At 39.2% G+C, this 14,024-nt stretch overlaps 1 protein-coding gene across 1 annotated transcript; it reads left to right on the top strand.

The window, feature by feature from the left end:
- Positions 1-9: 9 nt before the first annotated feature.
- On the top strand, positions 10-13,807 carry ccr6a (chemokine (C-C motif) receptor 6a). The gene is made up of 2 exons (XM_051409188.1): positions 10-3,001; positions 11,684-13,807. The coding sequence occupies exon 2, from the start codon at positions 11,693-11,695 to the stop codon at positions 12,863-12,865; it is 1,173 nt and encodes a 390-aa protein (XP_051265148.1). The 5' UTR covers positions 10-3,001; positions 11,684-11,692; the 3' UTR covers positions 12,866-13,807.
- The last annotated feature ends 217 nt before the right edge of the window (positions 13,808-14,024 follow it).

Below are 14,024 nucleotides of genomic sequence, written 5' to 3'. Positions count from 1 at the left end.
ACCACCTAGTAACCCTTTCAGTATGTTATCCGTCCAGTCGCGGCAGTGTGGATGTTAGCAACCTCCTAGAAAATAATACTGAACGTCTCCGATTCAACATTTAGGACTCTATGACCACTTAGCAAAAGCTTAGCAACCGACAGAAACACCCAATAAAACAGCAGCTCTTTAAAAGTCTCACACACAAACTGACCTCGGAGGACCCAAACCACCAACATCAATAATAAATCAATACACCAATAAATAAGTACAGTCGCTCACTCAGTCGCTTGATCAGCCAATGAAACACCTCCAACAACAGACCCCCTCATTCTCATAATTAATTTTTTAAATTTATTTTACCAGGAAGTCTGATTGAGATCAATAATCTCACAAAAAGCCCAATGAAACATTAAAATACAAATAATATAAAAACTCCAGTGACCACATTCATTATGATGAGGTTCATCAGTGGGCAAAAACTGGGCTAATTTTGCAGATTATTATCCAAAGTGCTTGGTAAGAACTGCAGCTTTTACACTACAGTCACATTCACTCATTCACACTCATTCATTCATCTGCTGTTGTCTGCGAGTGGTCAACGATGTCCAACCAACCGAATCATAAATATGTAATGAAACGGATGTACGTTACGCTACATCCAGGAAACTACACAATAAATTCACAAAGAAATCCAAATGTAAACTGTGGTTGCTTTTTAAAGCTGCAGTAAGTATTTTTAAATCTGAAACTTTGACTGACAGTAGAACGTGAGACAGATAATCTGTGAAACAATCAGGTTCTTCTGGTTCCTCCTACTGCTCCTAACAGGAATTACAAGAATCCACTGGGCCGAACATAAATGACCAATCAGAGCCGAGAAAGATAGAAAGACACTTTGGGTTGGAGGCTTGAAGATATTTGATTGTCTCATTCCCAGGACGTCAGTATGACGAGACTCAACAATCTACTGTCTTTCTCGGCTCTGATTGGTTGTTCGAATTGTGGATGATTTGTTAAAGTGTGACGTCGTATGTGGGAGTTGGTTACAGCGCCACCTGCTGCAGCAGCACGGTGAGACATAGAGATAAAAGGGACAATCACTGATACAGAACCACATAAAAGATCAAATACACACCAGTGACAGAACAGGCATACAAAAACAGTAATCTATTACAGTTACATAAAAAACTTTCATCAGATTACAGTTATATGAAAATCTGGATATTTAGCAGGAGGACAATTTTAAGAGGACAGAATTTATGCTAAAATCTTGTTTTCAAGATTCAAGATTCAAGAAGCTTTATTTATCCCGAGGGAAATTACTGTGCAACAGTTTCAATACAAAGGTCGTAAAGTAAAGTAATACAGGGTCAGAGTAAAAATAAGCTGACATAAAATAAAATAAAACAAAAAAATAAAATAAAGGCTAACATAAAATAAATCAAACAATTAACTAAATGCAACAAAATGTAAGCACTTACAGGTAACATAAGTAGAAAAGAAGAAAACAAGTAACTAAATGTTACAAAGTGCAACCAAAATTGCAGTTAAACGTAGGTACAGTATATACAATATACAACAATACGCACCGTGCAGCTTAGCAGCATAAATTGAAATAAAATAAGCACAAACTAAGTAAGTGATAAGGAGCGATTGGATAAAGTGGTAACAGTGGTAAAAGTGATTTAAAAACTTGTAGCAGCATTTGTTATCAGCATAAATTAACTATGGTACAGTACAACTACATAAAGTGATGAAGTGAAAGTTGGGTAAAAAAAACGGTAAAGTGACATTTGTTCAGGACACAGTGTCTCCACTGTCCCTCTCGCGACCGGAGGTAGATGAGTTATAGAGTCTGATGGCCACAGGAAGAAAAGACTTCCTCTGGCGTTCAGGGTTACATCGGGGGGGATGAGTCTGTTGCTGAAGGTGCTTCTGCTCGAGGTTAGCACCTGGTGGAGAGGGTGAGCGTTGTTGTCCAGGATACTGTGCAACAGAAATTCGCTTTGCATCTGGACTGATGGTCTGTGCTGGAGCAGCTCTCTGCTTCTCCAAACTGAGGGATCGCTGAGCAGCAGCTAATGTAGCTAACACACTGACTATAGATAAGTACTTCATACGACCCCACTTCAAAAAACCCGAACTATCCCTTTAAGGTTGAAGATCGGCAACATTTCCGTTTAATCTTTTGTTTACACTGTAGTTTATTCTATCCGTTATACACCGTTCTTCTGCTGCAAATACTCACTAGCTCACCAAATCCGTAGCTGAAAGTCATCCCATTACAAATACACTGTTTATTTCTGTTTGGGTAACTTTTGCTAGAAACTACAGTGGCCAGCTGTTTTAGGAGTAGTATAGTATATTTTCATGACCTGTTTTCATGACCATACCACATTGTGCCTCATATACTGTAAATGTCAGACCCAGTGACAGGCTGGCATGAAATGGCTTTCATAATACTTAGTAAGGAGGCCATAATATTTTTGACTCATGGCTGAAGTTAAGTTTCTCCAGCTCTCCCCAGGTTGGCAAAAAATGCATCTCAAAATGAATCAGATTGATGCTTTAAAATATGGAATATTCAAAATGTTCTTTTACGGGGGCATGCTCCCCCGGACCCCCCTAGAGGTGTAATATCCTTCTCACCTTTTTCACCCCTGACCCGTTTTCATGCCTGTTACAGTAAGAATCTTTTTCACACATTAATATTTATTTCTAGAAATAAACATTTATTCTTTGAACATCGAAAACTTTCTGCTGTTATTGTGACTTTAAAGAACGTCGCTGAGCGAGGAGACATTTCAAACCACAGACATCAGTGTTTGTGTGAAACCTCGAATTCAGGTCTTCCTCTTTCAGGTCCCTCTCTCTCTCTCTCTCTCTCTCTCTCTCTCTCTTTCTCTCACAGACACATTTCCCTTTTATCAGCGGTGTGTTTTCAGTGTGAGATCGATGCCGTGCAGCCGCCTCCACCATCACCTGTATGAGCGCCAAGCAATAGCAGCAGCAGCAGCCAGTGAGTTTTATTTCTACTTTTATTCTGTTATTTCTGTTCCTCACTCTCTCAGTAAAACCACAGCCCTCCTTCACTTCTTATTTCTTTTTTTTTTCTTATCTCTTTCACTTTTATTTTCTGTCTTTGACAAAACTTCTGTCTTGTGAGTTTGGAAGTTGTGAAGCGAAGGGGGTTGTCTCAGTCCAGATTAAATCTAAACTTTAGGTTTTAATATGGAGCAGCTGGACGGACGGACAGAAACGTGCAGATAAGTAGATTCGGTTCATGTTTCGTTGTCTTTGTTTGGGGAACCTGAGGCAGATGATGTCATATGTCAGATAAGATCACACCGAGTCATTTTTGTGTCATTTTATCATGAAAATCTACAGGATGTGAAAAAAGATGGTGTTTTCCTTCAGGTCAGAGTTGGGTCATATTAAAATACACAGATTAATATCAGTGGACGCTCCTCTGTCTGCATACAGATATATAAATATATACTAACACTAACCAGTTTCAACCACATTCACTCAGAAAATTGGAGTCGGGTTCAGATTTTGTGTCCCGTTATAAAATTAAATTTATTACTAAGTCCAGTTTGGTGACGACTGAACAAACACTAAAGGTAGCAGGATACTCTGATCAGTGTTAGCATGTTTTCCCTTCTCTGAGATTAGTTAACTCTGGGGCTTTGGTTTAACACCACAAGCAAAATGCTGAGAAGGCATTCTGAAAATGTAAATTTCTGATTTATAGCAGGCCCAGTGTTTTCCCTTTGTGTGGCCCCCCAGTGGTGGATTTGAATGAAACTTTCAGGGTGTGTTCAGGGTCCTTATATGGACATATCCTGTGAGTTTTGTAAAGATCGGTTTGATCTGTTTATGTGCTGAGCCATACCCCTCTGAAGCTAATTGATCAATATGTTAAAAACTAAATAAGAGATCAATAAGCTTTATGCAACTATTGATCAGCTCCGTCCGACGATGATCCACAGAACGTTTGGCAGCAGTCAGCTCGACGGTTCAGGAGCAGCCGGCATTTTTCAAAGAATTCAAAATGGTGGACTTGGAGAGGTTTTATCAAGCAAATCTCTTTATTTCCAGTAAATGAGCCAAGTTTCATTTTTGCAGATCACTCCAGCCCACAGCAATTAAAACCGACGCAGCAGACAAATAATAATCATCATAATAAAATAATTATAATAAAGCTGCAAGCAGCGAAGAAGAGCACAACTTTTAATCGTAATGGTCTTTAGATTGCACTGAATCTGAAGTTGATGCCATCAATGCAATAAGTTATTTTACCTACAGAAAAGAAAATGTTGATACAGATTCCATTGAACATTTCAAGAAACACAAACTCAGTTTCGTAAGTGAAAAAAGATTCTTGAGCTTTTTACTCGGGATGTCCCGCCACTGTTTCATGAGGGTTCGAGCGCGTTGTGGCCGTCAAAACTGCAAAAATAGTAATTCCTTCCATTTCAAAGAGCTTTGAAGTTTCTCTTTTAGAAACTTGTGTTTGAAGCAAATTGAATGTGCAGGGTTGATAAGAAGAGAGCAGGTTTATTAGCACAAATGTGTTAATTATGATGTTAGTGATGGAAATATTTCACAATATTGATCTTTCTTGTTGAAGTGGCCCGCAGACAGTGAGAGAGCCCTGCTGTGCAGGCCGGTGGAAGAATAATAATAAAACTAATATTAATAATAATGATAATGATGATATAGCAGTGAAGTACTTCCTATAAAAACAGGATGTTTTTAAATGCAGGTCTCCGGGCAGTAAATCACAGCCTCAGCCGATGGTTTAAGGAAGTCAGGTGATTTAAAGGAAGTCAGGTGAACAAATACCTGTACAGGTGAGTCAGGTCAGCAGAATGCAGCTCAGCAGGTTAATGTGGCTCTCACCTTAGTCCGGCTGCAGACGATCAGACAGACAATCAAACTGGAACTGCTGTTTAATAAAAAGCTGCTTTAAACCAGCGCAGTTTGTTGTTTGTTTAACTTCAGCTGACATTTGAATTACGGGAAGTCCGAGAGTACAAACGGAGCATCTGTCGGCCAGTTTGAAGTCCGCATGGCGTCCATCAAGCAGAAGTAGAGAGCAGGAACACAAGGCGTTTGAGGAACTGTCATCTTTTAATAAAAAACAGTTTATTTCTCCTTTAAGATCTTTGTATAAACACATTGTGTGTAAAATCTTCATCTGCAAAGTAAAAAGTGACGAACCTGAAGGTTCAAGTTCCTCAGGTTGATCCTTGAGTAAAGGTTAGTAAAGAGTCTCGATCTGGTCTCACATCAGAGTCCAGACAATTTTAGAGAATTGAAATGCATATATATTGCCATTGTGACCTTTTCAAAATAAAACTTTTGGTGAATAATTGTGTATATATAAATGTATATTAAAAACAACCAACAACATTAAATGTAAAATGCCCAAAATAATAATGAAAGTCTCAAATATCATTTTTAAACATGTCAAAGTAAATCCAACAGATGGTAGAAATACAGTCAAAATAAAAGAAGTAAGTTAACAAAAATGCAGTCACTTATTCACATCAATTGAACCCAACTCAAAAAAGTAAAAACTGTTTCAAGTGAACTTGAATGTGTGCAGTATTTTAAATGTTAGTGATATAATTCCAGTTTGTTCCACTCCCTTTATATTGACTTTATATCATTACAAAAACACAAGCCCCAAAATTAATTGGCTCCCATTTTGATTTTAATTGATATTATGTTAGCTGTTTTGACAGGTAATATTTTGCTTTAGTGGAAGTAAAATCAGTTTACATTTGTATAAAGAAGATGCTTTAAAGTTAGTCTGACTTTATTAAGATAAATAACACATTTTAAATGAGTTTAGTAAGAGTTTAATATACTTAAGTTCAAATAACTGAATGAAAATGATAAAAATTAACTTAATTTACCCAAGTTACCTTAACAACAAATACTTGAGTTACAAATATTTTTTCATGCCTAAATTGTTGGATTTAATAATAAAAGCTTTTAATGTCATCTTTAAATATATCAAAGTAAATCTTAAATATGGTAGAAATACAGTGAAAATACATTAAAAAGCTTGCTAGCTGGTAAACTAACAATAACTCACCAAGGTAGATAAAAAACTATTTAATATGAGTTCTGGTTCTCTTTGTGGAGTCAAAGTAACGTAAATACCTTAGAATTTAAATTAATATTCTAGCTTTTATTTGAACAGACCTTTAATAATTTCTGCACCAAAATCATGTTCAGCAAAAATGGAAATACTGTCAGATTGTTTATTTAAACTATGAATATTCATCATAATTCATACATCACCAATCATTGATTTGATGATTTGATCACGTGGTTAGTGTAAAATGAAGTGAAGGATTGAATTGTGGAGAACCTGACTGATCTAACGCTGTGTAGCACATCCATATTGACAAAAGTTTAAACAGTAAGAAGGCAGTTATTGTAATTTGGTCTAAAATGTTCCAGTTCTCCGTTCTATGATTGTATAGAAGAAGAAAGCTTTCTCATACAAACTGTAGTAAGTTGGGAGAAACCCAAATCAGAAGACTCTTCTGGTCGAGGCAGACGACCACCCACCTAGAGCCGAAGGATCTGTCCTAGGTTTCTGCCTTTTAACAGGCAGTTTTTCCTTGCCCTTGTCGCCAAGTGCTTGCTCATGGTGCTACTGTTGGGTCTCTGTAAATAATGTTTTAAAGAGTTCGGTCTAGACCTACTCTATTTGAAAAGTGTCCTGAGATAACTTCTGTTATGAATTGGCGCTATACAAATAAAATTTAATTGAAATGAATTGAATTCTGAACATTAAAAGCAGATTGCAGGTCCTCAATCGACCTCGCTAAAGATGAGGCAGAACTATACATAACTCTGTCGTCTGCATAAAAATGTAATGTTGCATTAATGATATAAATTGTAAATAAAATGTGACCCAGTACGGACTCCTGTGGGACACCGTTTCATATATTTAAAAAGCTTAAGAATAAACCAACTTGGACACATAATCATGAAAATTCTTATTTAATGTTTTCAGCGGGGAACAGTCACTCTGATCAAACCAACAATCCTCTGACATAAGTGTGAAACCTGTAAGGAAACCACACATTATACATTAACTGGGTCACTCAGTGTTTCACAGTCAACTGACCTCTTTTTCTGCAAACTTCCTCTGAGTGCTCAGACACCTGAGAACAAACACTGACACAATCAACACCTTAAACGACCACAACTAGAACATCTTCAACCCTTTTTACGAGCAGAACTAAGTCCTACCCCGATTCTTGTGTGCCACTTTCACATCATTTAAATATCTCGAGTTTTATAGTTTTTACATCACGAAACTTGGAGAAAGTCAAAAAGTTGTTTCTGTCCTAAATTAATAAATAAAGTGTGTCACTGATACATGAACAGCTTTTAGAGTTTGAATCACAATGTGAAAATATTTTAAATCTCAATATATGTGTACTTACATTATCCCAAATGTTTACAACAATGTTCGGTCTGTTATTTTATTCATGTAACGCTGCGTTTCACCTGTCGCCTGTCAATGGCGTAATATCCCCTTTGTGCTGAATTAATTGGAGCGTTTTAATGGACTTATTGGGGCAACCTGATAATAAAGAGTTGCAGTTATCCAGCCTTGAAGTAACAAATACATGGATTAGTTTTTTTGCATCTGTCTGTGATAGTATGTTTCTAATTTTTCTAAAGAAGGCAGTCCTAGAGGTCTGCTTTATGTGGGAGTTAAATGACAAATCCTGATCAAAGATAACTCCAAGATTCCTGACAGTGGTGCTAGAGGCCAAGTTAATGCCATCTAGAGTAACTATATCTTTAGACAGTGAGTCTCTAAGGTTTTTTGGGGCCAAGAACAAGAATTTCGTTTTTTTCTGAGTTTAACATCAGAAAATTGCAGGTCATCCAGAATTTTATGTCCTTAAGACATGTTTGTAATTTAGATAATTGATTAATTTCATTGGGCTTGATTGATAGATATAACTGCGTATCATCTGCATTACAGTGAAAGTTAATGGAGTGATTCCTAATAATGTTGCCTAAAGGGAGCATATATAAAGTAAATAGTATTGGTCCAAGTACAGAACCTTGTGGAACTCCATGATTAACTGTAGTATCTATTGAAGATTCATCGTTAACATGTACAAACTGCGAACGATCTGATAAATATGACTTAAACCAGCTTAGTGCGGTTCCTTTAATGCCAATTTGATGCTCAAGTCTCTGTAAAAGAATATTATGGTCAATGGTGTCAAATGCAGCACTAAGATCTAATAATACAAGTACAGAGACAAGTCCATTGTCAGAAGCAGTCAGAAGGTCATTATTAACTTTAACCAGAGCTGTCTCTGTGCTATGATGGACTCTAAATCCTGACCGAAAATCCTCAAATAAACTATTGTTATGTAGAAAGTCACACAACTCTTTGGCGACTACTTTCTCCAGAATCTTAGAGAGGAAGGGGAGGTTAGAAATCGGTCTATAGTTGGCTAAAACCCCTGGGTCAAGAGTGGGCTTTTTAAGAAGGGGTTTAATTACAGCTACTTTAAAGGACTGTGGTACATATCCTGATAATAAAGAAAGATGAATCATATCCAGTAAAGAAGTGCCAATTTCGGGTCTAACAGACAGGTTGATGGCTTCGATGAAGAAATGATTGAAATTAACTGATGAAGATCGATAGAAAACAGTCTAAATATATATCTAAGTTTACAGTGGCAGAAGTCCCTGAACTTGGAGAGCCACTGATAACTGTTGATGGCAGTTGGTGATTAATTTTCTCTCTAATAGTAATAATTTTATTATAGAAGAAGCTCATGAAGTCATTGCTACTTAAGTTTATGGGGATATGTGGCTCAATAGAGCTGTGACTCTCTGTCAGCCTGGCTACAGTGCTGAAGAGGAACCTAGGGTTATTCTTATTTTCTTCTATTAGTGCTGAGTAATAGGCTCCTCTGGCATTACGAAGGGCCTTTCTATAAGTTTTAAGATTATCTTGCCAATTTGAGCGATATTCTGATAATTTGGAAGAGCGCCATTTCCTTTCAGATTTCCTAGCTATTTGTTTTAACTGGCGGGTTTGGTGGTTGTACCACGGTGCTAGTCTCCTATGTTTTAATAATTTCCTTTTTATAGGAGCGATAGAATCTAATGTTCTTCGTAGTGAGCCTGCAGCACTATCGACAAGATTATCAATTTCTGAAGGAATCTCCTCCTTAAATTTAGCTACAGCACTGTCAGATAGACATCTGCTGTAGGAAGTTTTGCCTAATGGCTTATAATCTAATAGTATGAATTCAAAAGTTATTAAATAATGGTCAGATAGGAAACATTATGTGGGAAGACTATTAAATGTTCAATATCAATGCCATATGATAGAACAAGGTCAAGAGTGTGATTAAAACAATGAGTTGGTTTATTTACACTCTGACAGAAGCCAATTGAGTCTATTAATGATATAAATGCATTACTAAGGCTGTCATTGTCAACATCCACATGAATATTAAAATCACCTACAATAATTACTTTATCTGATTTAAGGACTAAACTTGATAAAAACTCTGAGAATTCAGATATAAAATCAGAGTACGGTCCAGGAGCGCGGTACACTATAACAAATAGAACTGGCTGCAGTGTTTTCCAGTTTGGGTGAGAAAGACTAAGAACAAGGCTTTCAAATGAATTATAATTTAGTTTAGGTTTAGGGTCCATTAAAACGCTCGAATCATATATGGCTGCTACTCCACCTCCTCGGCCTGTGCCTCGAGGAATGTGAGTATTTATATGACGGGGGGGGGTGGATTCATTTAGGCTAACATACTCCTCGTGGGACAACCAGGTCTCAGTAAGACAAAGTAAATCAATATAATAATCTGATATTAATTCATTCACTAAAACAGCTTTAGAGGACAGAGACTTGATATTTAACAGCCCACATTTCATTCTCTTATTTTGTGCTACTGAGGAGTTGGTTTTAATTTTTATTAGATTTTTATGTTGAACTCCTCTTGTTTTTATTTCTTTAAATAATTTAGGTGGTCAGGGGACAGACACAGTCTCTATGGGGTTTTGGGTGGGTGACTGTTCTAAAGAAAGCACAGAGAAGTGTTTAAGACAGCAGCTCTGCTTCCTGGTCCTAACTCTGGACTGTCAGGTTTTAGAAATAAACTTCGCCATATTTCTAGATAAGAGAGCCGCTCCATCCAAAGTGGGATGGATGCCGTCTCTCCTAATCAGACCAGGTTTTCCCCAAAAAGGCTTCCAGTTATCAATGAAGCCCACATCGTTTGCTGGACACCACCTCGACAGCCAGCGGTGGAATGACGACATGCGGCTATACATGTCATCACTGGTCACATTGGGGAGGGGTCCAGAGAAAACTACGGAGTCCGACATTGTTTTAGCATAATTACACACCGACTCCACATTAATCTTAGTGACCTCCGATTGGCGTAAACGGGTGTCATTACCGCTGACGTGGATAACAATCTTACTGTATTTACGTTTATCTTTAGCCAGGAGTTTTAAATTTGATTCAGTGTCGCCCGCTCTGGCCCCAGGGATACATTTAACTATGGCCGCTGGCTTCACTAACTTCACGTTTCTGACTATGGAGCTGCCAATAACCGGAGTTGGTTCCTCAGCGGGTGTGTCGCTGAGTGGGGAAAATTATATTAGATTAGATATATTAGAAACATGAATGGGTTGGTGGTGACCTGTGGGCTTCAGTGTTTTAGTCTTCCTTCGCTCAGTCACCCAGCCTCCCTGTTTTCCCGGCTGCTCGGGATCTACTGGGGCAACTACCGGAGGAACTACCGGGGGAACTACCGGGGGAACTACCGGGGGATCTACAGAGCTCACAGAAGCTACCTTCGGTCGGACCGCACCGGCTGCTGGGGGCTGACTAACTATAGCGGCTAAAGATATCTCTGTGGTGCGGTGCCGTTCCTCTAACTCACTAAGCCTCGCCTCCAGCGCAGTAAATAAACTACATTTAATGCAAGAACCATTATCTTTAAAGGATGCAGAGGAATAACTGAACATCTGGCACACTGAGCAGGACAGAGGAGAGGGAGAGGGAGAAGCCATAGCTAACTGCTAATGCTAATGAAGCTAGCGTGTATGAAAAACTTTTGAAAATAGCGAAAAGTCGCTAAAAGTTGTTTAGGTAGAACTAGTATACGTATAATCGTTAAGCTGGAAAATAACCGCTGTAACAAGTAAAACAAATTTATATTTAGCGTTCACTGACAGAGCTACAGCACCAAACAGTGTACACAGAGCAGGAAGTGAACCGGGAATGAGTCAGTACGCTTACCGTAGCACGTAGATCCAACTATCATTTTCACTACCTCATCACACTTCATATTTTCTTATTGTTTGGATGTGAGAGGCCCCCTAGTGGCAGAAACTACAGATTGTACCTTTTAAGGCATTCAGACTAGAGTAGGAGGGTCATCAGTATCCTGGGAAAAAATGGCGAAGCTGCTGGGAAGTAGCAGATCTAATAAATTATGTAGTTTCTGATCATTGCACACTTGCCGATAGCACATTTTAGGCAGAATCGGAACAACTTTAAATATCTGCCTTAATCTTGAATGTCTTCTTCTTTTTAATTCCTGAAAACTTAACATTGAAATCAAACTATGAGTTTAACTTCTCTGTTCTGTCTTTACAGTAAAAGAAGATGAATTACTCACAGGACAACCTGATGTTCACCCAATCAGAATACAACTCAAACACTGATGACTACAACAACTCTGTGACACCGACTCCCGACTATGATGTGTCAGCACCTTGTTATCACCAGAAGAACCAGAGCCTTGGGGAGGTGATCGGTCCGTACGTCCACTCCATCATCTGCATCCTGGGCCTCGTGGGAAACAGCCTGGTAATCGTAACCTATGCCTTCTACAAGAGGACCAAGTCCATGACCGACGTGTACCTGCTCAATGTTGCCATCGCTGACCTGCTGTTCGTGATATCGCTGCCACTTATCGTCTACAATGAGCTGACGTCGTGGTCGATGGGGTTGGTGGCCTGCAAACTGCTGCGCGGCTCCTATAGTGTCAACCTGTACAGCGGCATGTTGCTGCTTGCCTGCATCAGCACTGACCGCTACATCGCCATCGTACAGGCCCGCCGCAGCTTCAGACTGCGCTCGCTGCCGTACAGCCGCCTCATCTGCGCCATTGTCTGGGCCACCGCCTTGCTGCTGTCTGTCCCGACGTTCTACTTCTACAGCCTGTACGAGCCGTCCCACAGCGAGTTCTTTTTCGACCAAGATTACGAACAAGAGACAACTTATAATACGTCTGAGTACGTTTGCGAGTTCTTGTTTAGTGACAACAACACGGCCTGGACGATCAAGGTGGCAGTCCCCAGCACCCAGATCGCCGTGGGCTTCTTCCTGCCACTCCTCATTATGGTCTTCTGCTATACTGCTGTCATCGTCACCCTGCTGAGAGCCAAAAACTTCCAGCGGCACAAGGCGGTGCGTGTGGTGTTTGCTGTGGTGGCAGTGTTCATTGTCTGCCACCTGCCCTACAACCTCACGCTGCTCTACGACACTGCCTACATGTTCGAGCAGCAGTTGTGTGAAGAATCGGACACCCTGCAGGTAGTCAAAACGGTGACGCAGACCATCGCCTACCTGCACTGCTGCCTGAACCCGGTGCTGTACGCCTTCGTCGGGGTGAAGTTCAGGAACCACTTCCGGAGGATCGTCCAGGACCTGTGGTGTCTGGGGAAGAAGTACATCGCCCCGCGCCGCTTCTCCAGGGTCACCTCCGAGATGTACGTGTCCACTCGCCGCTCGGTGGACGGATCCAGTGACAACGGCTCGTCTTTTACCATGTGAGGACACCCGGCGGGTTCGTCTGCAAATCCTGAACCCTGAAGGTCTGAGGAGCTCAGGAAGAGACTTGAGTCTGTAAATCACTGTGCAATCGTGTTGCTTTAAGTTCTGATTCTCAGTTGTCTCAACATAAATCTCAGGGGTTAAGATGATTTAATGATCTGCTGCACCAGTTCTATCCGTCTTTCTTTTCTATCAGTTTTGTTTTAGGGGCTAAACCTGTCGAAACAACCTGAGAAGGAAACGTCGCTCTTTCTCTGAACTGATTGAAAGAGTTCATGAAGTTTGGTTAGCAGCTGTTTTTCAGAAGGACTTTAGGGCCCCTGGTCTGAGATTTGTTCTGCATAACCTCTTAGAAATGATGTCTACATACTAACTGGTTCTGGTTCTGTCTGGATTGGGTTCATGTGTGAATTGAATTTAATCATTCATGAATTATTTAGAGAAACTAGAATCTATTTTTGTTTTTTCTTTTTCCAGCAGTTTCATTGCAAAAAAATCTTAAAAACTGAAAAACTACTACTAAAAAAAACATTTTAGTTTAAAGTCCGGGATGGACTGGCTGATCAGATATTCATATATATATTCAGAGATATGAATATAATAAGGATTCAGTATTTCTGGTTGTGTGGAATGACCTTTAACACGTAATGAAATATAATAAAACATCAAATATTCTAATAATTCAAATTATTTTCAGAAGATATTTTCATTCTTTAAGCATTGAGCTCTTTAACTGCAGCTTCACTTTAATCTGATTAAAACCTGCTGAGTATAAACTTCTGGAGGCGGATCAGTGGATTTAATACTGACCTCTCGGTGACCTCCAGATTCCACTTCCTGTTCCTGTGAGTTTTATTTTATAGGATTGCTGAATGTAATTTTTCTGTACTTACTGGCTGCTTCCTGCTCTGTTTATTATACAATAAATGCCTCCATCCACAATCATTGTTGATTTAATGAAGACGTCTCACTCTGTCACAAAAAAGTTGGTTAAAACTTTAGTTTCAAATTGTGCCATTGTTTATTTTGGTTCCTGAACGCTCCATGGTTGTTTTAACGCTTTTAAAAGATGGTATATATTTATTTTGGTAGTTCCCATGTGAACACAGAAAGGTCCGACATCCTTTCAGTAATTACAGATAAAATGCAGACTGTTCAG

The sequence above is a fragment of the Dicentrarchus labrax genome, unplaced genomic scaffold (genome assembly GCF_905237075.1).
Source record: "Dicentrarchus labrax unplaced genomic scaffold, dlabrax2021, whole genome shotgun sequence".
In the NCBI taxonomy this organism is placed as follows: Eukaryota; Metazoa; Chordata; class Actinopteri; family Moronidae; genus Dicentrarchus; species Dicentrarchus labrax.
The sequence above is the reverse complement of the archived record's forward strand: the minus strand, read 5'-3'. Positions and strand labels throughout refer to the sequence as shown.

Bases quoted from the DNA above. Each gene is read 5' to 3' on its own strand.
- ccr6a (XM_051409188.1), top strand. From the start codon at position 11,693: ATGAATTACTCACAGGACAACCTGATGTTCACCCAATCAGAATACAAC.